Here is a 23,983-nt window from a genome sequence, read left to right as displayed (position 1 = left end):
ACTGAAATTGCGGGGACTTAATATGAAGACCAGACTCTTCTCCCACTCGAGCTGAGCGGGAGTTCCTCCATCATAGGCATTTCTGAAGCATTGTGGCTAAAGACCTGCAATGAATAAACATGTAACTCAGATCTTCCCTGACCCTGGGAAGTGAACAGTAGTTGAGGGCATTCGGTACCTTGAAAGATTGGTCCCTAACATCAGGAGATGTGGGCCTTCTACATCCAGGGTGGAGTCCATTGGCAGAGCACTGTGGACACCTAACATCGGTGTCTAGAGACTGAACGGCTCCCAAGCTGGGGAAGGTGAGGAGCAGTGAGAGGAAGCCCAGGAAAACATGGATGTGGAGACAGTTCCTGTCCTGGGAGGGAACGTTCTTCAGAGTCCAGCATGGGGGGCTTTGTAGGTGGGACTATGTGGAGGTTCTGCACCTAACGCTACAGGAAAGAATCAAACAATCCAGAGTGGGTGTTGTAGGGAATACAAAAGCTGTTAGTCACGACTCCTTTATGCACAATGTCTGGGGGTTGTCAGATCCACCATGAGACGCCTGAGACATCAGGAAAGATGGTTTGCTTGAAGCTTGTTGGAGTAACACCTTCATTATTGGAGCTGCTTCAATTACAGACGGAGAGGAGCTGTCAGGGTTATTAATGGAGGGCTCAGCAACTCATGGCTCTGTGATTCATTTTGAATAAAACACACAAACAAGCAGATGGGTTGTTTTCTCCTCTCACCATTTATTGAGTACCAAGCTCTCCATTTTCCATAAGCTGTGAGCCACAGGGCATTGATGCATCTGAAACCACTGTGTTGTCTTCCTCTCTAGTGTGTATTTTTCAGTAATTGTTTTATTTTGTCCTCTGTGGTTTTGGACTCTGCTCTGAAGTAGCTGAAGCCGGGCTATCCTATGCATTCCATTCTTGGGAACCTCACACAAAAGCTAGTATACAAGGGCTACATATTATCATAGTTTTTACCTTGTGAAGATCTTTCAGCTTTTCAAGAAAAGGACTGATTCTACCTTGAGCAAGAAGGAAAGGAAGATGGCTTAAGTAATACAGGGCTGATCTGAAGGTCTATGGTTCAAACCCTCCCACTGATCCAATGTGGGTGAATGCTATGATTGTATGTGATGGAATTGTGGTCGAGCCAAGCAGTGTGACGTAATGGCTGGGGCCCTAGCCTAAGGCTCTGGAGACCTGGGTGCTGTTCCTGGCTCTGCCACTGACCTGTGTGACCTTGGCAAGTCACTTCCCCTGTCTGTGCCTCATTTTCCCCTCCCCCCTTTGTCTATCTCTTGCTATGCGTTTGTATGGCATCTACTGCAATGGGGCCTTGGTCAGGGTCTCTAGTACAGCAATACCAATGATTATAAAGGGTCTGATTCTGCTCTCAGTGTTTTTTACACTTTTCCAGAGGAGCTATTTATACCAGTGTGAGAGGAAAACCGAGCCGATGAGAGTCTCTCATCAAAATCTTGGTCCAAGTTCTCTGCTGTTGTTAATGGTTGCAGCTCCCCTGACTTCAATGGAGTTTTACCCATTTATACCAGCAGAGAACTTTGCCCTTTGTTCTTATTCATACTAACTACCCTGGAGCTGATTCTGCTCTCACACTGACTTTACACCTGTGTAATTCTATTGGCTGCCATGGGCTCACTCCTGATTTACACTGTTATAAATGAAAGCAGCACTGGGCCCATTATTGTCATAAACACAAATAATTCCTGACAGCAGTATGGCTCAGCCTCCAAACTGGGGGGAAATGATCCTACAGCCTGGAAAACTGAGGAGAGCTCTCTGGTTCTGTCTTAGATAGGTGAGCAAGCACATCTAACCCATCTATCTGTCCAATGATCATCACTGTGACATCTGAGCTTGTTAGAGAGTTAGTAAATCCACTGGGTGATCCAGTCCTGTCCCTTTCACGTCTTAAATTTAACCTGTAAAAGAAATAAAGATTGGGCTTCTGTCTTTTTGATTAGAAGTTCTGAAAGATTTTTTAAAAAAATAATAATCTGTTTTTACTTTAGAAAATCAGGTCTTATCTACCTTGGAAGTTTCTGAAGAATTAGTGAAACTATGCCATCACAGGAGACTGAACAATTGGGATGGGGAGGAATTTTTCATCAGACTGCTCTGTTTTATTAATCTAATTTCAATGCTCAATGAACACTCTGGAGAAAGTACATCTTTGTTAAAACTCTTCAACTAAGCCAGTGGCTCTTTCCAGATTACTGTTCCCCTTTCAGGAGTCTGATCTGTCTTGCGTACTCCCAAGTTTCACCTCACTTAACAACTACTTGCTTACAAAATCAGACATAAAAATACAAAGGTATCATAGCATATTATCACTGAAAAAGTGCTTACTTTCTCATTTTTACCATATGATTATAAAATAAATCAACTGGAATATATATGTACTTACATTTCAGTGTATAATATGTAGAGAAGCATAAACAAGTCATCGTCTGCATGAAATTTTAGTTTGTACTGACTTCGCTAGTACTTTTTATGTAGCCTGTTGTAAAACTAGGCAAATATCTAGATGAGTTGATGGACCCCCTGGAAGACCCTGCTTACTCCAAGAGGTACACATACCCCTGGTTGAGAACCACTAAGCTAAGCTGCTGAGTGCCTGTAAGCACATGTGAATCTCCCAAGAAGTCCTCCCACAAAACCAGGGAAGAGGGGGCTTGACATTCCTGATATTTCTGAGGTGAAAAAAAAGGAAATTAAAAAAAAAAACCCTAATTTTTTTGTGGTCATCTTTATCCATCATACTACTGTGACAGTCTCAAAGTAGGGATGGGGGAGCTTGAAAATAGAGGAGAGTCTTTCCTATTGAGGGGGCTTGATCTCCCAGTTTGGGCTGAAGAGGTTTTTCATGGAGAGAGAGTGACCTCAGATGTTTCTGTCTAGGAAGCTCAGCCCTTAAAGGCACAATCCCCAATACCAAAGTTTTCTCTCCCCTCACTGGTCCTGCTGTCTCTGTGGTATGGGGTGAGATGGCCACCACCAGCCACACCACACAATCTCTGCTCCAACAGCGCCAGACAGTCCAAGGTGCTTCCCACATGTCTTGGTCCAAGTCTGCACTAGAGACGATTTGCCCATATAGCTATTTGGCAGAACCATCTAGTGTAGATGCAACGTATGCTGGCAAAAAATGCTTTTGCCAGCATAGCTTATCCTGGTTTGGCAAGCGAAATAAGCTATAGTGGCAAAAGCACTTTTTAGCAGGTATAACTACATCTATACTAGGGCTTTTGCAAGTATTGAAATGTCATTTAAAAAAACCCCCACCCCTAACCGATGCGATTATACCAGCAAAAGGTTCCAGTGTAGACTTGGCCTTGCTTGGCTCTGTGTTCTGTATGCACTTGTGGGTATGCGCTGTGGTACATTTCCATGTGTTGTCTGGCTGTGTTGTGAATTCCATTGGTGCAAGTTACACCAAAAGTTACAAGTGGCTAGTTCACTTTTGGTATGGAAAAGTGGGTGTGGCTTTCCCAACAGGAGGTGTGGCCAGGGCTACATCCTGAACTCGACATGTTCCCTGTATTTGCATAGGACAGATATACATTTCTCCTTCTGCCCCTCTTTGTATCTAATTCTGCTGCTAATGAGAGGTTATTGCGCTTCGGGGGACGATGTATTTGCTGAATGGGCTGATGCCAAATTGAAATAGCCCATTCTAGTGATATGCATGTCATATTGATAATATATATTGACTTATTTCTAATCCAGATCAAGACCCTGTTGTGCTAGACACTGTTCAACACATAGGAAGAAACGGCCTCTGCCCCATGGAGCTTACAATCTGTTGGCAATATGGTCCTGCTAGAACCCCTCCACATTAGGTCATAAGCTCTTTGGTGTTCAGGTTAACGTTATTGAATGGAGGAGCTCTGGTTTCCAGCTGATTGACTTTGAATGGCCTAGGTGCTTGTGATGGGAGATAAATCTTGTTAGCTTAACTCTGCAGCAGACGTTACTGGTTGTACAAAACAATCCGCTGTTTTCCAACTTCAGCATTTGTGAGACTGCTGTTCTGGAGCTAATAGGTATGCGTGGCTACGGCTGGATTGAGATGGGAAGCGCTAATAGATAAAGGATGCAGCGCTCTCTCTCCATGTAGGCCTTGATTTTCAGAGGGGACAAATATCGTCAGCACCCAGGGACTTCAATTTGAGATGTGGCTGCTCAGCACTTCCAAATATCAGGCCCCTACTGTACAGAGTGTACAGCACTCGCTCTTCTTATCCCCTTCAGACTGACCTTTCTCACAAGTTATCCTCTCTGCCGGGATTCAGCACCACAGTCCCACCCTCATATTGCCTGTGTGAATGCTCCTGCTGAAACACCTGCTGGCTCCCATGCCTGCTCCCTTGACATAGCAAGAGGGATCTCCCGTTTGACATGATTGCTGTGTTATAGGCAAACAGCTGCACACTGAGTCTCCAGGAGTCATAAATGAGGCTCCTTTTACTACATTTGAATAAACGTCACCTTTTCCTTCTATGAAACGTCTGCCTTGCCCTATTGGAAATTCTTAGTGGGATGACAGGATGCAATTTACTCTTTTCTAGCTCTGTTCCTCTTCTGCCCTGCTCACGTTTTTATTGTAAAGGGAAAATCTGGTCTCATGTATTTTAAATGTTGAGTGTTTCCCTTTGTTTGGGGTTCACGATTTTTCATTCCTGTGTCTGTGTGTTTGTTTTGTGACTTTGTCATGTGGGGTTTGTATATGGAGTGTTTGTGTTTGCTTAATGTTTTTAAAAGGCATCTGTGTGTATCATGAGGTATCTCTTACCGGCAGGCAGCCAAAACTTAGGGCATTTCTAAGCAACCCATGGCGCCCTCTGCTCCAGTACCTGGCTGTTGTCTCTGCCAGGCAATAATGAATGTGAATAATCCCTAACAGGCGACACCCCTCTGCAAGACGCATAGCACACGGGCATCAGGACATATGCTCATAGCTATTCAGGGGCAGCTATTTCTTTTGGAACTTTCAGGACCAGATCCTCAGGTGGTGTAAATCAGCATAGCCCCATTGACTTCAGCAGAGCAGTGCTGATTTACATCAGCTGAGGATCTGGCCCTCAGTGTGTTGATCAGTGTGAGGTAAATACCACCTCAGCATCCCCTTGAATAAGGCAGAATGGTCTTGTGGTTAAGGCCCTGGACTCAGGAGATGTGGTTCAGTTCCTGACTCAGCCACACATTTTCCTGGGTGACTTCAGGCAAGTCACTGATCCTCCCTCCCTCATAGATCGTTGGCTAACTCTAAAGAAGACAGCGCTACTGCAACTTTAAATTAGATTGTGATCAGAGAGCAACATACCTCTTTCCATTCTTCCCTTCTCCAAGCCTGGGTTCCAATCACACTATACTTTGAGGGGGATCCAGACTCTACCAAGGAGGAGCACATGGATAATTATTCCATTTAACAAATGGGAAACTGAGGCACAAAGATATTAAGTGATGTGGCCAAGGCTATACATTGAATTAGTGGCAGAGGCAGGATTAGAACTCAGGAGTTCCTAATGCCCAGGCTTGTATGCATGCTGCCTCTTTGGAGAGCTGCTGGATGTGTTGTTACGCAGCCCAAGAAGCTCCTCACTAACACCAGAATAAATCAAACTGTCACTTGTTCTGTATTACTGAGCTGCTCAGCCTCTTGTTCTTCACTGGGGTTCAGAGCAAAGGAGATGGTATCAGATTCAGATGTCTCCTGCGAGCTGCTCTTACATCTTGCCAAGTGCCCAGGTGGAACCTAACTCTGCAGCATCAGGCCAGAAATACTGAGGTACAGCAGTGCCAGGCTGGTGCCAAAGTGCAAAAGGGCATGAACATTTATTTGGCAGGCAAGGTTACAGTGAGGATGCAGCAGGACTCAATTCATTGTTGGGCAGTCCAGGGTCAGAGATGATGCAGAGCAGGCAGGTGTATGAGTTCAGTCGGACACAATTCCTCTCTGGGTATGGCAGGATCACTCGGAGGGAGAGGTGCAGGCAATATGGAAATGGATCAACTTCCTGTTCCAATTCCAGGCTGCTCTTGCTCCCCAGTCAGGCAGATATGACAGTGCCCCAACTTTTCCAATTGCTCCCCCCACTCTGAAACGAGGCCGGGAAGGGGCTCAAAACCCACAGTTTTTAACAGTAAAAAGCCAAGGTGCCAATTGAAAAAGGAGAAACGAGGGGGCTTGAGGTACTCATCAGAACCAAAACTTCCAGGGGAACCAGGACTAGTACGGAACAGGAGATGGAGGATCGAAAAAATGGAACCTTCATCCGCAAATGAGCTTGAAGCAGCAAAACCGCCTCAGGGAACATGTGCTGCTTGGCCAATTTCTCTTCAGAGTTAAAAAAAGCAATCTCTCAGATGCCAGTCTGCCTCCCGCTTTCCCGCTCTGTTCAGGTTGTCGGCTGGAACTGCCGCTCCAGCAGCTTTTGCTTTACGTTTCATTGGTGGACCTCGAATCTCTCCCTCAGGACAGGAAAAGCGGTGGCAGCTGGGACATCAGCTGTCAGGGTCTGGTGGGGAAAGAGGGCCAAAGCCATGGCATCTCTCAGGCTGGGTGAAGCTCATGAGGGTCAGTGCTTTGGTATGTGCTCAACTGGTTGAATATTCAGCCCAAGCCTCTCAAAACCTCTCCTTCCTGAGGATCTCATGGGAAGAGACTTTCTCACGTGGCCTCCACCCAGCTAGAAACTAGAGTGGGGGGAGGGGGATGGACCCACTAATCAAAACTCAGTTCAGACTCTCAGAGTGATGGTTCTAAGGGGTTCTTGTCTGATCAGACCCAGTTGCAGAGCTACTCAGGAACATGTGCCTCTGAAAGACAGTGTGCAAACCACCTCTGAGCCCCATCTGGTGCTCCCCCTACAGGAATAATCGCCTACACTTGATTCCTCCCCTTTTTGCCCTGTGCCAGTCACATCTCTGTTTGTTCTCTGTGCTTAATTGTATTTTAAAATCTCTTTATTGTCTTGTCTGTTTATGGCCAGATTAAATTAAAACAGAAGTCAATAGGAAGAGTCTATTTATTTGAATGGGCATTGAATTACATTGTAAGCTCTTTGGGTCACTGACTCTCTCGTGCATTTGTACAGTGCCTAGCACAAGGCAGAAGGGCAGAAGGGCAGGGCAGAAGGGACCATTATCTCACTTGAGCTCTGTGGATGCTACTGTAATACAAATTAAAGTAATAATTAATGTACACCAGCCAACCCCTTTGGCAGGAGGCTTGATAAATAACATTATTGTCATTGGGCAAAATGTTCAAATGCATATTAGGGATTTAGGAGCCCATGTACCATTGAAAAAATCAATGAGCTTTAGGCTCCCAAGTCACTTACGTGCTTTTCAGAATTTTTCCCATTATCCTGATAAACTCAAATTAATAAAATTCTAGCCACGCTCCAACAAAATAAAAAAATGGTGGTCATCTCATCTCTGACTGTACAGAGATCATTAATTCCTTGTGCCATGTAATTCTCTTTATCATAGAATCATAGAAGATTAGGGTTGGAAGAGACCTCAGGAGGTCATCTAGTTCAACCCCCTGCTCAAAGCAGGACCAACACCATCTAAATCATCCCAGCCAGGGCTTTGTCAAGCCGGGACTTATTTCTATCTAAAAGAATTGCCTATCTAGTGTTCTCTGTGCATCAAGGTCAAGTCTGAGAAATTATTGTAGACCTAGAGAAAATCCCCATTCTGATGATTTATGGCTTAACATCCAGGTTCTAATAGACAAGGCGGAGATCATATCCACCCAGGCATTCAACCTCCACAACCCCACATTCTAAAAGCTACAGGGACTCTCTGATGGTAAACTAAAAATGTCTACATAGCCATCTGCCTCTCTTTTCAATAATCCAGACTGCCCTGTGTGTCCACGATCATCTGCAGTCATGTGAGGGACAGGACGGTGGGGTGTGTGTGTGTGTGTGTGTGTGTGTGTAAAAAAGGGGTAAATAACTCTTAGCCATTCAGGCTGCACCCTCTCTATATCATTTCCCGGTTTAAAGCAGCAGGGAGACATGTCACTTTTCCAGCTTGCCACTAGGGGATAGCAGTGCCCTAGAAAGATGAAATGTCCGATCTTTCTGAATCCCAGGCTGACCCATGTTCAGTGCTAGCAGGTCTTGAAATTGTCCAACTGCTGGCAGTGGGTGAACTCAAAGAGATCCAAGCACTGCATTCTCTCCAGGGAAATGGAAAAATCACCTGGAATGATTATGACTGCCATGAGGAGTAAGGGCCTGGTCTTGCTCTCACTGAAGGCAACAGAAAACCATGCATGGGCTTTGATGCAATCTCAAAGGAAAAAAAAGCTTAAAACGAGCTAGCTGTGATTTTGAGCCTGGGCCTTTCAGATCAGGCTCTCTTGTGAAGACTCAGGGATCTGTTCTCTGAAGAGTCGGGGATGTGCTCTAGCCCTGTTGAGCAAGCGTTACTGTTCATGTTCCCAATGCCACCGTGTGGGGAAGATCCTTTAAAAGAGACATGAAGTCATAAATCCATGCAAATCATTTAGGAATCACTATTTTTTTTTCTGTCTGAAGTTGATTTAGTGCTGGCAAACGATACTGGATCAACAGCCCTAGAGACTGGGACACAGCGTGGATCCCAGGAGTGCTAGCTTTCCCCATACTTCCCCACCCATGTACTTCCACCCTATTCTGGAGTGGGAGTTCATTCTCCTGAGCCCATTCACTGGAGAGACTAGCACTGTGTACCTGCCCATGAGCAACTGGACTGGGACCATCAATCTCATTTCACATCAAAAAGGCATCAGATGGTAACAACTTTTGGTCGTTCCCCACCTGGTCTGGCTTTGAGCCAGCAGCTCCATGTCCCCAATAAACAATCCTCTAACCAGTCAGCCTCCGCTCACGGTCCTGCACTTACACAGCATCCCAAAGAGCATAACAAACTGATGCAGGCACCTCTGGAGGTGAAACACAGCAACAACACTCAGTAATGCGACACAGCTGCAGCAGCACTACACAAAAGCTTAGGACAGGAAGGGAAGAAGGCAAAGGGAGCTGTCAAACCAGCAGCCACAGCAGGAGCTCAGATCACAGAGACACTTCCCAGCCATGATGTAGAGGGGCCCTGATCCTATTTTAGGCACTCACAGGGGCCCCATGACCCTAATATCTGAGCACCTCCCAATCTTTAATGTATTCATCCTCACAACGTCCCTGAGAAGCAGGGAAGAGCTATTCCCTATTCTACAACTGAGGAATTGAGGCACAGATCCACAGAGGTATTTAGGATCCTAACTTCCACTGAAACCAATGGGGGGCAAGGTGGGGGAGGTAATATCTTTTATTGGACCAACTTCTGTTGGTGAGAGAGACAAGCTTCCGAGCCACACAGAGCTCTTTTTTAGATAGAAGGACTACAACTATGCTGCATACGCTGTAATGAATGGAAGTTGAGGAGCTTTGAGGCCTAAGAGACTTAGGAATCAGTGGAAGTTTGGAGCCTAAATAGCTTTGTGGTTCTGGGACTAAGTAACTTGCCCAAGTCACGTGCAGTGTGTGGTGGGGCACGGGATCTCCGGAGTCCTACGTAGACCATGTTGAAATACTAGTGTGATACGAGTCAGTGCTCATGGCCTGCCGGCACATGGTGTAACGCCCAAGTTGCCCAAGAGCTCTGCTTGGGGAAACTGGGGTGTCTGGACAGAAGGCCTCAATTTGCTGTGCTCCTAGCTGCTCTTACTTGCACCAGTTGTGGACACATTCCCTACTGGCCTTCCCATCCCCCACCTGGCACTGAATTTCCCTCTAGCTGGCAAGCCAGAGGAACGATGGGGAGGTGTGTGGAGAGGGGAAGGTCATCCATGGAATCGTGGGCGTGGCAGCAATGGGGGCTCAATTGAACAGCTTTGCAGAGGACCCGAGACTGACTGAAACCAGCCCTCAGAATAGTGGCCAAGAATTTAGTGACTGTGGATACCTCAATATTGGGGGGGCCCAGCTTGAGGTGCCTTACAAGGGTCTGATATTCAGAGGGTGGGTGCTCAGCACCTTCTGAAACTAGGCCCCTTTCAAGTGTCTCTGGTTGGAAGCCCCGCAACCCAAGGCACCCCAAAGCACTAGCCACTTCTGAAAATCTTGGCCACTGCATCCAACTGACCCAGCAGAGGAACGTGAGACAGGCATAGTGCAATGAACTGAGTTGGAATTCAGCCAGGACCCTGGGGTGGCAAGCCCTACCCTTGCAATATGTGCCCTGGGATCTCTCAGAGCTGCTTAGAGCAGGACTTAGGCTTTGCAGTCTCACCCAAAAGGCAGCTGTCAGGAAATATTTAAATAAGCCTTCAACTGGTCTCTCGTCCGGAACAGGGACTATTGGAGCTGACGTGGCAGGCCAGCCCTAATAACCGGTGATGGATGGATAGATGATGAAGGAGCACGGTACGGTGGCGAGAAAATGCATTTGCTGCTCTTGGATTCAGCCACATGCTCTCTGCCAAACATATTAGAACAAGAAGAGGCCCTGAGAGGCGCCAATGGATATTGGGTTTGTTTTCCGCCCTGGCTCATTGTGATGCATGGGCAATGTCGGCCACGACTGAGACTTAGCTGTTCAGACAGCTCTCGGTTGCTGTTTTTCAGCCTGATGTACAGAGATTGGAGGGGATGAACCTCCGCTCGCTCCGACATCAGCACTCGCGCGCTTGCTGCAGTTACAGTAGCCGCCGATCTCTGTCTTGCAGGATTACAGGGCAGCTCACAAGGGCTGAATACAAAAGGGAGTCAGAGATGCCGCAAGCTCTCAGTCTTTTCACCCCCATCCTCTCCCCTCTGCTGCCAGCCCTGAATGGCTTTTTCCTATCAGTGTCTGCAGGCAGCCAAATATATTAACTCTCTCTGTAAGCCCTGAGCCTGCAGCAAGAGAGAAATCCCTTCAGCTCTGCCTCTCTGTCTCTGTATCGCTCCGTTATCTCTCTGCCTCTCCCCTGGCTTCCAGTCCAACTATGTTCTGCAGCACAGCTGCTGCTAGGAAAAGATGTCAGAGATCTGGAAGGGGGTACGCAGAGGCAACAGTCACATTGCACAGAAGGAAGGAAACCTTTTCTTTTCAGCTCTCCTTTTGTTTCGCTCTGGTTCTGCAGGGCTCGCTTTGAATCTCGGCTGCAGTAATGGGGGAGATGAAATGACTATGGAAGGAGAAGGAAGAGAAACAGGGAGCGAGGGAGACAAGGGGCTGTACCAGAGGGAGGATGCAGGAAATGGTTTTGTTTTAGGATGACCTCCTTATCTCTTAGGAGACAGCTGCTTCTCAGGGCCAGAGGCAGTCGCTTATCTGCCTGTGGCACAGATTGATTCATTTCACTTATCTGGCGCCTGTGTAATTGAATATTAATTTCTGATTGTTATTTTTTGCTCTTATCTTGGCCCTTTTGTCATATTCCAGGCTGTGGGGAGGAAGAGGAGTTGGGATGGAGGGTGGGGAAATAGACCAGGACACAGGGATGAATGTGCTCAGCCTAGATGAGACAGAATGCTTTGCAACTGTGGATGTAATGAGTTTGTTGGGGCTCAGGCCAATAATGCAGACTGGAGGTGATTCTTTGCAGGGGGAGTTGAACTAATCCCTCATTTGGTTTCATAGCTTTATAGAGTTTAAGGCCTGAAGGAACCATTAGATCAAACTAGTCTGACCTCCTGTATATCACAGATCATTACATTTCATCTAGCTACTCCTGTACTGAGCCTAGTAACTTGTGTTTGGCTAAAGCAGATCTTCCAACAAGGCATCCACTCTGGTTGGAGACATCAAGAACTGGAGAACCCACCATTCCCCTTGGCGGTCTGTTCCAGTGGTTAATCACCCTCCCTGTTAAAAAGTCATGCCTTATTTCCAGAGTCTAATATCACTTCAGTCGCTGGATTGCTGCTCTCCTGTCTCTTTATACATCAATGGCTTTAGGTGCTGGATTTTCAGCCCTGGTGACTGAAATCCTCAGTGCACAGCCCAGGTACAGAAGGAGAAGTAGCAGGCCAACCTTCTGCACTGTGCATCCTGATGTGGAGGGAGCATCCACAGGGACTGAGAGCTCAGTCCAGTGTCCACAACCCATTCAATCTTTAGCATCTCTGCTGAGAGCAAACAGCAGCTGTAGCTATATGAGCTGGGACAACAGTTAAACCTCCTGCTTCAGGGCATCAGCAGATGGGCTCGGAAAGCAATTTCCCCCACGGTGGAATGATTGTAGAGGTTTATAGTGATGTGTACTGCAGGGGTTTACATCTTCCTCTGAAGCATCTGGCATTATCCAGCACTAACTGGTCCATTGGTCTGATCCAGTATAGTAGTTCCAATGGTCTTATGTCTGCTAACGTGTGCATGTACTCTGCAATGGGGAGAGTGGCTTTTGTGATATGGACACTCATCCATTAGGAACAGAAGTGACACCACCACCTCCTTTCATGTAGACAGTGGCCAGCTAGGAAAGATTTTTGGTGACTTCCACCCTCAGTTTGGTAATCTAGAGTTCAAAGGCTCTTCAGTTCATTTCCAATCCCACAAGCCAGGCTCTGTCCCTGCTTTCCTTTGACTGTGTATCATCTTGGCCGGGACATATTATGCAGCAATCATAAAATCAGGAGTGGCTTGGCTTTGATCCTCTGACAACTATCACTCTGCGTTCACTGCAGGAGACAGAGTGGACCTTGAACCCAGCAACACCCATCCAGGGCTATACTGTAAAGATTCTAATCCTTCCTCAATTGAGTTTGGTCCAAATTCTCATAGCTCTGCAGACAGATTCTAACCTCATCAGTCCCTCTCTTGGCATTCCTTGTAGGAGAGCACTCAGTGCCACCCGTCCCTGAGAGACAGGCATTTGGGGTTGTTCTTTTGTCAATTATGTTACGTACCTCAGCTATAGGAAGGAGATTTATCTCTGTATTTGTACCTGGTTCCAGCAGGCTCAAGAGGCTCTCCCCTGGTTCCATTCTAGTGAACCACCACCACTTCTCTCCCTCTATTGTAACTCTCTTCGGCCATCACCGATTCTGGGCTCCCACTCCAGACGGAGGGTGACACTTCTAAGGACGACCCCAGGGCTATTCCATGGATCAGCTAGCAGGAGACACTTGGAGCCTAACTCTCCTCTCACACCAATTTCACACTGCTGAAGCTCCACTGACTTCAGGGTAGTTACTTTCTAATTCCCCTCTGTAACACCAAGCCCCTTGCTTTGCAGATGCTTGCTACTCACATCTTGCCATAGTGAGAGTTCCAACTCCATGAGCAAGAGTCCTGAAGTTTTATCTGCTCTGCGACATGCAGCAGCATGAACTGAGCTGCTAAATCATCCCACCAGCTTGTCCTCCTTGACCTCCTAGAAGAATGATTTTCAGTTAGTGCTTGGCAAACAGTTCAGACAAAAAATCAGCACCTGCTTGAGCCAGTCCTGTTGGAGTTCAGCAGATTAAATCCAAAGATGATGATACTAGTGATATTTGGCACTTCCATAGCATCATGCATGCAAGCAGAATAAATTGTGGCCACTTACATGAAAAGACACGGTTGCCAGGGAGGATCAAATCCTGGAACTTCTGCAATAAAAGCACAAGCTGTTCTGCAAAATAAGTTCCCTGGTAGCAAGTAGCAGGTTGTGGAGTCTCTGGGTTCAGCCACTAGAGGGAGACATAATCACAAGCACTAAACTAGTGCTTTACAAGAGGCTCTGAAAATGACATAGGAGGGTAGGTATCAACCTCTCTGTGCAACCATTTGTCCATCTGTAAAACGAGGTCAAGTGATTTACTGAAGATGAACCGCAAGTCTGTGGGAGAGCTGGGGACAGAACCCTGTTGTTCTTGACTCTCAATCCCCGATCTTAACCATTAGGCATATAAGGGCCTGATTCTCTTTTATATCACACTGGCAATGTCATGGGACTTAAAGTACTGGCACACGCATGTGTGTATGTGTGTGCAGGCACATCACTGACCTTTATTGGAGGAAACCAAAACTGCTCGACTGTGTGTCATAGACCCTGTGTTGCTAACACCCAAGGGAGATTCTCCTTTCGCTCAAGTGAAAGGGATCTGCAATTTCAGAGCAGGACGGTGTTGGTTCTTAATAATAATTTATATCCAGTCTAAGGCCACTTTCCATTGCCAGAGTGGTGTAAAGGGGCATAAATATAAATGAGTCAGCCCTATATGTGTTTAAAGAAATAAAGAAAGATTACAATTCTTAATGAGCTATTAATGTCAGCTCCAGTGCTAACCTGAGTGTTTTGAATTTGGGTGAAAGATTTCTGCCTCAGGGTCCAAATTAGCTTCTTCTATATCACTCACAAAGCAACATGCTTGAGAGAGTTCAGATATATCAGTATATTGGAACATATTTATGGCCACACAGGAACCTCATGGCTATCACTATGCTGAACATCACGGCCATTCAGAGGTATACAGAAGCAGTGAAAATTAGTGCCAAGACCTTCCTGCTCTGAAATTACAGACCCTTCTACTTGAGCAAAAGGAGAAACCCACTTAGGTGTTAGCAATACAGGGCCTATGATACACAGATGACTGAGCAGTTCTGGTTCCATTGATAAGGGTAAGTTCATTACCATATAATAACCCACCTGCCACTCTGCCTACCATTTCCCACCACAAATAATGATACAAAATCCTCATTCTTCTTCCCCAGAAAGTGACAGAAACTCTAGGATCTCAAAACCCCTCCCTGCTATTCATTACTCTCTGTTGAACTACCGGGAAGATGGAGCTGAACTGATTGATGGGTTTAATTTGTGCTGGATGGTCCTGTTCTGACACCAACAAGAGAAATGACGGATGCTTTTCCACTGGACGAGTGGAGTCTGTCGGCAAAGTTGGGGCACTTGGGAAGACAAGCTGTGTGAAGTTCCGTCTAGATACTCAAGGAGAAGTGAAGGGGGGAGAGAGGGAAAGAAGGGAAACACAGTGCAAAAAAGGAGTGGATTGGTGTAACAATGAAAAGCAACCAAGAAGAAAAAAACCCACGTGAGGTGTAGGCCTGTGAAATCGCAAGTCAGAAGCTAGAGGTAAGATCGTCGCCAGATCAACAACCCCACCCCTACCTGCTGCTGCTCAGGCTTTCAAAATGCAGTGATTAGCACTGGTAAGAGCAAGGACCAATCTGTGGTTTTGGACTGAAGATTTTTGCTTCTTCCTGATCAGTTTCACGTGCTCTTGGCCTTATGGCTCTCGGTTTTCTTGGGCAGCAGCATGGCCTGGATGTTGGGCAGGACACCCCCTTGAGCAATCGTCACTTTCCCAAGCAGTTTGTTGAGCTCCTTGTCGTTATGGATAGCGAGCTGCAGATGGCAGGGAATGATTCTGGTTTTCTTGTTGTCCCAAGCAGCTTTGCCGGCTAACTCGAGAATCTCAGTGGTCAGATACTCCAGCACCGTGGCCATATACACCGGGGCTCTAGTCCCCACCCGCTCAGCATAATTACCTTTGCGGAGCAAGCGGTGCACTCGACTCACCGGGAACTGCAACCCAGCCCGCGAGAAGCGAGATTTCACCTTAGCCCTTGCTTTACCTCCTTATTTTCCTCGGCCTGACATTGTAAATCATGAGCCAAAAACTCCTACGCTTTGTTGCTGAGCACACTTCTCACCCCAGCTCTGCCAGTGCATCTCAGGCTCCCTTTGGTCTTATATATTTGTAGAAGCTGTGTGAGAATTACAGTAGGACAGGGATACCACTCCCTCTGCCTGCAAGCTCCTCCAGTTCAATCAGCTCCTTCTCCCCTCCCCGTGCCCCCTGGATCAGATCAATTACCTTTCCTAGCCGCTCTCACAGTGTCTTGTGCTTTCTCCCAGTACTGAAGAATGCTTCCTTTTCTCATCCTCATGTGCTGCTCCCATGGTCCCAAAGACACTTGCACTTCTCTTCTAGCGCACACCTCAACCTAACAACCTCGGAGCCCTCTTGCCTGCACAGCTCGCTGTTGATGCAAGGTAGCAGCCTCTGTCCAGCACCAGCCCTGGCATGGCAATGCTTGCAAGTGACGAGCACGTTCTGGAAGAAGGTGAAGTTGCATCTATCTGGGGAAGTGCTAAGGTGTCCTCCCATAACTGCTACGCCCCTCTGCCCACTGCAGTGCCCTCGTATCGGCAAATGGGCCAATAGAGGCTGAGGTGGGGGAATTCTCTGGCCCTTCTATGGGCTATGCTCATCACCTGTGAGTATAAGCAACTTGTTGTGGGGCTCTCCCACTAGGAACACCCGCAGCAGACAGAGGAGCCCAATAGTCATCAGTTCCACCTCTCTGAACTTGCTCCCAGTGGCTATTCTTTCTAGGAGAGGGAGGCCCAAATCCTTTCATGTTGAGCACTTAGATATTCTCTGTCACTCCACAAGCTATTTGGCTTATGCTTATTCCTTGCCATCTTAGACATGACACTTAATTTTGTCATGTGGCTTGGAGAGGCAGTGCCACTAATGCATCGTTGTGCCTTCATAAGTCTAGCCCTGCCTAGGTCTTTCCCAAACAGGGATTCTCAGCCATGCCAAATTATCTGGAGGTGTTTGGAGGAGAGGGCAGCATAGGCTATAATTAAACAGGGCCCAGATCAACCAGAATCTCAGGAAATTTAAATAAAAATCAGGCCCTTCCTATACATCTTGTCTACTTTCTTCAAATCTCATAGAGACTCTTCTGCCCATTTCCCCACTGGTTTTGGATAGGCTCTTGGGGCCTAATTCTGCCATATAATGGGCACAAATATGGAAATCAGTGGGACTTGTGTCCAACTAACTGATAGCAGAATTGGGCCTTTGTTTTCTCACTCTCCCTGCTGTGTCGAGACCTCTCAGATTGCCAAGCCCAGATTTCAAAGATCTGTCTGGCCATCTGTCCCGTGTTCACCGCCACAGAAGCTGAATGCCGACAATAAGGACTGTGCCCACATATCTATTCAGGGGACACCATCACAGGGCCTAATAACATCAGCCACATTATCAGAGGCTCGTTCACCTGCACATCTACCAATGTGATATATGCCATCATGTGCAAGCAATGCCCCTCTGCCATGTACATTGGTCAAACTGGACAGTCTCTACATAAAAGAATAAATGGACACAAATCAGATGTCAAGAATTATAACATTCATAAACTAGTCGGAGAACACTTCAATCTCTCTGGTCACGCGATTACAGACATGAAAGTTGCGATATTACAACAGAAAAACTTCAAATCCAGACTCCAGTGAGAGACTGCTGAATTGGAATTAATTTGCAAATTGGATACAATTAATTTAGGCTTGAATAGAGACTGGGAGTGGCTAAGTCATTATGCAAGGTAACCTATTTCCCCTTGTTTTTTCCTACCCCCTTTCTCCCCGCCCCCCCTTCCTGTTAAACCCTGGTTTGTGCTGGAAATGGCCCACCTTGATTATCATACACATTGTAAGGACAGTGATCACTTTAGATAAGCTATTATCAGCAGGAGAGTGGGGTGGAGGGAGAAAACCTTTTGAAGTGATAAACACCCATTTTTTCATGGTCTGTGTGTATAAAAACATCCTCACTGCATTTTCCACTTTTATGCATCCGATGAAGTGAGCTGTAGCTCACGAAAGCTTATGCTCAAATAAATTGGTTAGTCTCTAAGGTGCCACAAGTACTCCTTTTCTTTTTGCGAATACAGACTAACATGGCTGCTACTCTGAAACCTGTCATTAAGGATCTTGTCTTATATCAGGAAAGCTCCTGGCAAGCAGGAAAACATCCTCTGAGTCATTTCTCCTCAATGCTTGCTTAATGTTTTAAATGATTTTTAATTAATTTTATATGCAGGTTTATATGTATGTTTCCAACACTAGAGCCTGGGGATTTCAAATTCTTCACTATATTGGCTGTGTACCAAGGATTCTCTGCATTAGGAAATAGTTTGTTTGTTTTTAAATACTATAACCCAAAACAAAAAAAAAACATTTAAAAATAGCCTGCAGGCATCTGGCTACACAATAGGATGACCAGATGTCCAGATTTTACAGGGACAGTGCCGGTATTCTGGGCTTTGTCTTATGCACCTGTTATCCGCCCCCCTGTCCTGATTTTTCACACTTGCTATCTGGTCACCCTACTGCACAGCGTCTTAAGGGGCTCAGTGTATTATGTTCATCTTAACACTTGAAGCTGCTGCTAATAACAGTTAGCATCTTGATCCTGCAAACTGCTCTATGCAGGGCAGACCCTCTGTGCTTATGCAGAGCAGTGTACAGGGACGGTTCCTTATGTTGCATTTTCTTGGCTAGATCCTGGCCCATATAGTCCCTCTGCACCAGCCTTATAGCTGCCCAAAGGAGCTAACTCTACATCAGCCCCTTTACACTGTCCCCAGCATAGGAGGCTTGTTAGATGCAGGGGGTGGGGGGGTCAGAGCATGTTGTGCTCTGACAGTTCCAAACCAACAGCTCCTAGGGGCTTCATTACAGGCTGGTGTAACTTAGAGTAGCCTTGGGACTGCAGCGACTTTCATCCAGAGCCAGACTGGCTCTCAGTCAGTCCCAGGAGCCATGGGGGGAAGGAAAGGTGGCATGAAGCTCTCTCTTCCCTTGCCCCACGCTCAGGTGTACCGAGTGTTGCTCTGTGTATTGAGCCCTCTGTTTCCAAAGCACATAAACACCAGTCACCGGAGGTACGCATTATCATCAATTTATCGTAGATGGGGAAACTGACACCCAGAGACTGGCCCAAAGTTACAGTGATTCAATAGCATGGTTAGGATGAAAACTCAAGAATTTAAACGACTTTGTCTCCTAAGGTTACACTGCCTCTCCTCAGGCCACATTCAAAACCCACTGAAGTCAGTGTGAGCCTTTGCAGCCACTCCAGCTTTGGATCTGGCCCATAGTCACTACCACACCAATGTCACAAGCCCATTCACTCGGAAAAGTTATTTTTAAAAAAGTTCATCTCAAAGTGTGTGTTGACAAATGATTTATTTAGATGGGGGCTGAGAGGCTCAGGAGCTTTGTAATGAGATACAGGGCCTGATTTAGCTCCTGAAACTTAGGGCCCAGATCGTCAGGTGGCGTAAATCAGCACACAGGAGAAGCTCAGCGTTCCGAACACCTTGGGAATGGAGGTTGTTCATAACTCTGAAATGTTGGTAACTCTTGAATGAAACGTTACGGTGGTTCTTTCAAAAGTTTACAGCGGAACATTGACTTAATGCAGCTTTGAAATTTACTACACAGAAGAAAAATGCTGCTTTTAACCATCTTAATTTAAAAGAAACAAGCACAGAAGCAGTTTCTTTACCATGTCAAATCTTTTTTTTTAAACTTTCCCTTTTGTTTTGAAGTAGTTTACATTTAACACAGTGCTGTGCTGTATTAGCTTCTTTTTGTCTCTGCTGCTGTCTGACTGTGTACTTCCGGTTCCAAATGAGGTGTGTGGTTGACTGGTCAGTTTGTTACTCTCCTGTTTGTAACTCTGACGTTGTACTGTACTTCTGTTGAGTTTAATGGAGCTGCTCTGAGCCTTATACTCACACCATCCAAAGATCTGTTTTTTAAAAAGCCTAACTCTATCCCTACAAAGATAAGAATAACTATTCTGAATCACATCAATGATCCTACCTACTCCAATATCCTGTCTCCCATAGTGGCCGATATCCGTTGGGTGGTTTCTTTCTTTTTCCATGAAGGGAGTTAGGCGCCATACATTTTGAGAATCTGGGCTGAAACGGATAGCTTTGGAAATTGAAATCCTCTATCTAAAGAACAGTGGCAGTGCAACCTTTCCCCACCAACATGCTCTAACTCTAACCTAGAAGGGCCATACTGGGGGTGAGGATAGCTCATTTTCAATCGCTGCTGAACCTTTGAGCTCTGCAGAGACTACTGACAGAGGCCAATTATTGTTCACAGTAATTTTGTTCTTGTGGCTTGGACACCTGCTTGCTAGAAAGTGAAGTAAAGCTGTCAAGTGGTTTCCCTGAAAGATATAAACCATGTGATAACCGTTTTCTGTCACAACATGCAAGGTGCCTTCAAAATGGTGACCTATAGGTGAAAAGCATCATCTCTGTTTAGCAATTCCTTCGGTCATCCTGTCTCCTCGTGTATGTTAGCACTTTTGCTATATTTGAGGTTACAATTCTACTTCCATTTTAACCCTATTTTCACCCAATCTATTTTCTGAAGAAACAGTTTCAAAATTAATACTATTCATACAAATGTGGGAACCAAATCCTCTTTATTCCTCCAGCAAGTATGTAGTACAGCATCCCTGCAAGGGAATCAGACACCAGGATGATGGGTGCAGTATTCAAACCTGAATAGTTTGATATTATTACCAAAAAAAAACCATACAAAAATCATGAAATTAGGAAGATGTGCACTTAACCTCCCTACTCAATCTCATCGTTTCTGTTCTCATTTTGCTTTCTGAAGGATGTCTGTTTAGGTCCTGCCTACAAAGACGTACACATATACAAAGCACATGAGCAGTCCCACCAAGATCTCACAACCTTAAAGTTAAGCATATGCATACATCTTTACAGAATCAGAGTCTTCAGTTATCAGTGGTTTGAGGTGGAGGCCTTGGCATAATTACAATATATTTTATGCAAGATGGCTCATGTAAGATATCACTGGAAAGGTTATAATTTACTGAATGTTATTATCCAATCTGTATGCATGTATCATTTCTGTATCTAAAGTTAGGAATATTGACTATGTAACAATTACAACTGTTTCAGAGTAACAGCCGTGTTAGTCTGTATTCGCAAAAAGAAAAGGAATACTTGTGGCACCTTAGAGACTAACCAATTTATTTGAGCATGAGCTTTCGTGAGCTACAGCTCACTTCAACTGTGTATGTATTTGGGAGACACCCACCAGACAACAGGTCATCAGCTTTGATGGGCCATTAGGAAGAAACAATAAGATTTCCAGAATACTAATCTCTCTCCTTCCTGAGAGGTGTCCTGGGATTTAGCTGTGACACTACTAGGTCAGGTTTCAGAGTAACAGCCGTGTTAGTCTGTATCCGCAAAAAGAAAAGGAGGACTTGTGGCACCTTAGAGACTAACAAATTTATTTGAGCATAAGCTTTCGTGAGCTACAGCTCACTTCATCGGATGCATTCAGTGGAAAAAACAGTGGGGAGATTTATATACACAGAGAACATGAAACAATGGGTGTTACCATACACACTGTAACCAGTTTTTGAAAAACCAGTTGGAGAACACTTCAATCTCTTTGGTAATTTGATTACAGACCAAAGTTAAGCATATGCCACTAAAAGTGGCAATTCTTCAACAAAAAACCTTCAAAAACAGACTCCAAAGAGAGACTGCTGAATTGGAATTAATTTGCAAACTGGATACAATTAACTAAGGCTTGAATAAAGACTGGGAGTGGATGGGTCATTACACAAAGTAATACTACATGTTTATTCCATACCCGCCCCCACCCACTGTTCCTCAGTTCTTGTCAACTGCTGGAAATGGCCCACCTTGATTATCACTACAAAAGGTTCCCCCCCCCCCACACCCCTTGCTGGTAATAGCTCACCTTACCTGATCACTCTCCTTACAGTGTGTATGGTAACACCCATTGTTTCATGTTCTCTGTGTATATAAATCTCCCCACTGTATTTTCCACTGAATGCATCCAATGAAGTGAGCTGTAGCTCACGAAAGCTTATGCTCAAATAAATTTGTTAGTCTCTAAGGTGCCACAAGTCCTCCTTTTCTTTTTACTACTAGGTTAGATGGTCCTGTCACCTGGTACTAAACACTATCTTGGACTTCTAGTAATTTTCCACTAAAAGGAAGGGGAAGTCAAGACTGGCGAACAAAAGAGCCCCGCCTTATGTAAATTTTATTTAAGGCTGGGGAGGAAGGCAAACAGGACTTTCCTCCATTGTCTTTCTCCCCAAGAAGAAAGACTGCTGACAATACCTGAAGGGACAAAGGAACTGAACTGTGGGAGAGGCAAGTGCTGAGTCCAGACTGTTGTGGGTGGCTTTGGCTACACTTGCACGTTATACCGCAATAAAGCCTCCCAGAGTGCTCTGACTCCCTAGCTGGAGTGCTCCTGGTACTCCACCTCCCTGAGAGGATTAACAGCTGTTGCGCATTGGCTGAGAGGCTCCAGCTCCAGTGTAAACGGGGAGTAACGTTATTATGCACTGATTGACCTCCAGAAACTCCCCATAATCCTTTTAACTGAAGCATCCTCTCTTGTTTTGTTGTGAACTCCAGATGGGGAAGTATGTTTCAAAGCTCCATGGGGGGGGGGGGGGGGCTGCTTATCAAAAAAGCAAACACAGCTACTGTTTGCTTTGAATGAATGAGAGGCAGGCAGGGGGGCTCCAACAGCTAATGGTTGCTTGAAGAGGGGGGTGGGGGGTTGGGGTCCGTTTTGGCAAGTAGCTGCTTATCTTGTCTATGAGAAAAAAAAGAAACAGCTGCCGTTTGCTTTCAGTGAGTGAGAGAGAGGCGGAGAGGGGTCTGTACTTACAAGACAGCATGCTGACACACTCTCAGCACCCCAAAAACCCCCTCTCTCCCCCCCATTTGAAAAGCACGTTGCAGCCACTTGAATGCTGGGATAGCTGCCCATAATGCACCGCTCCCAATGCAGCTGCAAATGCGGCCACGACAGTGCGCTGGCAGCTGTCAGTGTGGACAGACTGCAGCACTTTCCCTACTCAGCTGTAGGAAGGCGGGTTTAACTCACAGCGCTGTACATCTGTAAGTGTAGCCAAAGCTTCACTAGCACTGTCAAAGTGCTGTGGATGTGTAGTCATGGCACCAGCGCGCTGTAATAAAACACCTCCATGAGGGGAGTAGCTCCCAGTGCTGGGAACACGGCTCCCACCGCTGGTGCACTGTCTACACTGCCACTTTACAGTGTTGAAACTTGCAGCACTCAGGGTGGGTGTTTTTCACAGAGAAAGTTGCAGCACTGTAAAGTGGCAGCGTAGACAAGGCCTAAGACAGGAGTCTACTCTGTAAAGAGAAATAAAACTCTAAGCTACAGAAACTTTAGAACTTGCCTAAAACAACATTTAGGGTGAGAAATTACTTCTTGAAACCAGTCTCTTTAAGATCTTAAGCTTAGTATGTGTGTTTTCTTTTATTTGCTTGGTAATCTGCTTTGTTCTGTTTGCTATCCCTTAAAACCAACCTTTTATAGTTAATAAACTTGTTTGTGTTTATTATTAAACACAGTTTGTGCAATTTATAACTGGGGGGGGGAGCAAGAAGTTGTGCATTTCTCTATACACATTGAGGGAGAGGGCAAATTTTTTTGAGCTTGTGCTGTGCAGATCTTTCTATACAGCACAAGATGATATTATTTGGGGTGCACTCTCCAGAAGGGCGCTGCACTTGAGTGCCCGGTGATTTCCTAGCCGAGTCCTCTCACAGAGAGCTGTTTGCAGACTCTCTGTATTTCTACAGCTGTGCGGCCCTACCTGTATGTGTGTGTGTGCGCTGCCAAAGGCCAGAGAGCCTAATTCAGCAAGACAGGGAGAGGGAGCCTAGGCTAGTAGAGCAGGCAGGTTCAGTTAAATCTCAGTACATCGCGCGGCACCACGGGGGGTGGGGGGTCCAACCCATCACACCCACCTCCCACTGAACTCATTGGGAGTTAGGAGCCTAAATACCTCTGTGGCGTTAGATACCACCCGTTAGCCCCCACGTGCCAGGAACAGGCTTTCTCCTAGGGAGGACGCACCCCAAGGGAGAAGCCCAGTTCCCCCCTTTTCTTGGCTTGGGGGAGCAGCGCCCCCCGCCTGGCCTGGGGGAGCAACTTCAAGCCCCCTCCTGTTCCGATCTGCCCCCGCTCTGAGGCAGGACGGGGGGACAAGGGGAGGGCGGGAGCCTGTCCTACTCACCCCCCCGGCCCTCTGCTATCCGCAGCGATCGCTCCCCGCCGGCCTCCCTTCAAAATGGCCGCCCGCGCCCCTCCC

General features: G+C 46.2%; 1 protein-coding gene across 10 annotated transcripts; it reads right to left on the bottom strand.

Annotated features, from left to right (window-relative positions):
• Positions 1-1,310: 1,310 nt before the first annotated feature.
• LOC114020843 lies at positions 1,311-23,979 on the bottom strand. 10 transcript variants are annotated; one of them, XR_005227024.2, is made up of 5 exons: positions 23,909-23,976; positions 15,827-16,066; positions 13,558-13,681; positions 13,261-13,383; positions 1,311-8,509 (listed from the first exon to the last, which is right to left on the bottom strand). XR_005227024.2 is itself a non-coding variant. In XM_043524228.1 (5 exons), the coding sequence occupies exons 2-5, from the start codon at positions 15,897-15,899 to the stop codon at positions 1,774-1,776; spliced, it is 492 nt and encodes a 163-aa protein (XP_043380163.1). In that variant the 5' UTR covers positions 15,900-16,066; positions 23,909-23,971; the 3' UTR covers positions 1,311-1,773. The 10 variants fall into 10 exon arrangements, 2 of the variants coding, with proteins under 2 accessions (XP_043380163.1, XP_043380164.1); XR_005227025.2 differs by lacking the exon at positions 23,909-23,976 and adding an exon at positions 23,678-23,893; XR_005227030.2 differs by lacking the exon at positions 23,909-23,976 and having other exon boundaries at positions 1,311-1,945; positions 5,350-5,417; positions 15,827-17,018.
• Between the last annotated feature and the right edge of the window lie 4 nt (positions 23,980-23,983).

Source organism: Chelonia mydas, chromosome 10, assembly GCF_015237465.2.
Source record: "Chelonia mydas isolate rCheMyd1 chromosome 10, rCheMyd1.pri.v2, whole genome shotgun sequence".
Classification (NCBI taxonomy): Eukaryota; Metazoa; Chordata; order Testudines; family Cheloniidae; genus Chelonia; species Chelonia mydas.
The sequence above is the reverse complement of the archived record's forward strand: the minus strand, read 5'-3'. Positions and strand labels throughout refer to the sequence as shown.

Excerpts from the sequence above, each read along its gene's own strand:
- LOC114020843 (XM_043524228.1), bottom strand. The coding sequence starts at position 15,899 with ATGAGGATGAGAAAAGGAAGCATTCTTCAGTACTGGGAGAAAGCACAA. Across the intron at positions 13,384-13,557 it reads TGGCAACCGTGTCTTTTCAT|GAGGTCAAGGAGGACAAGCT; the intron begins GTAAGTGGCCAC and ends TCATTCTTCTAG. Across the intron at positions 1,946-13,260 it reads AACTCTCACTATGGCAAGAT|GTTAAATTTAAGACGTGAAA; the intron begins GTGAGTAGCAAG and ends TTTCTTTTACAG.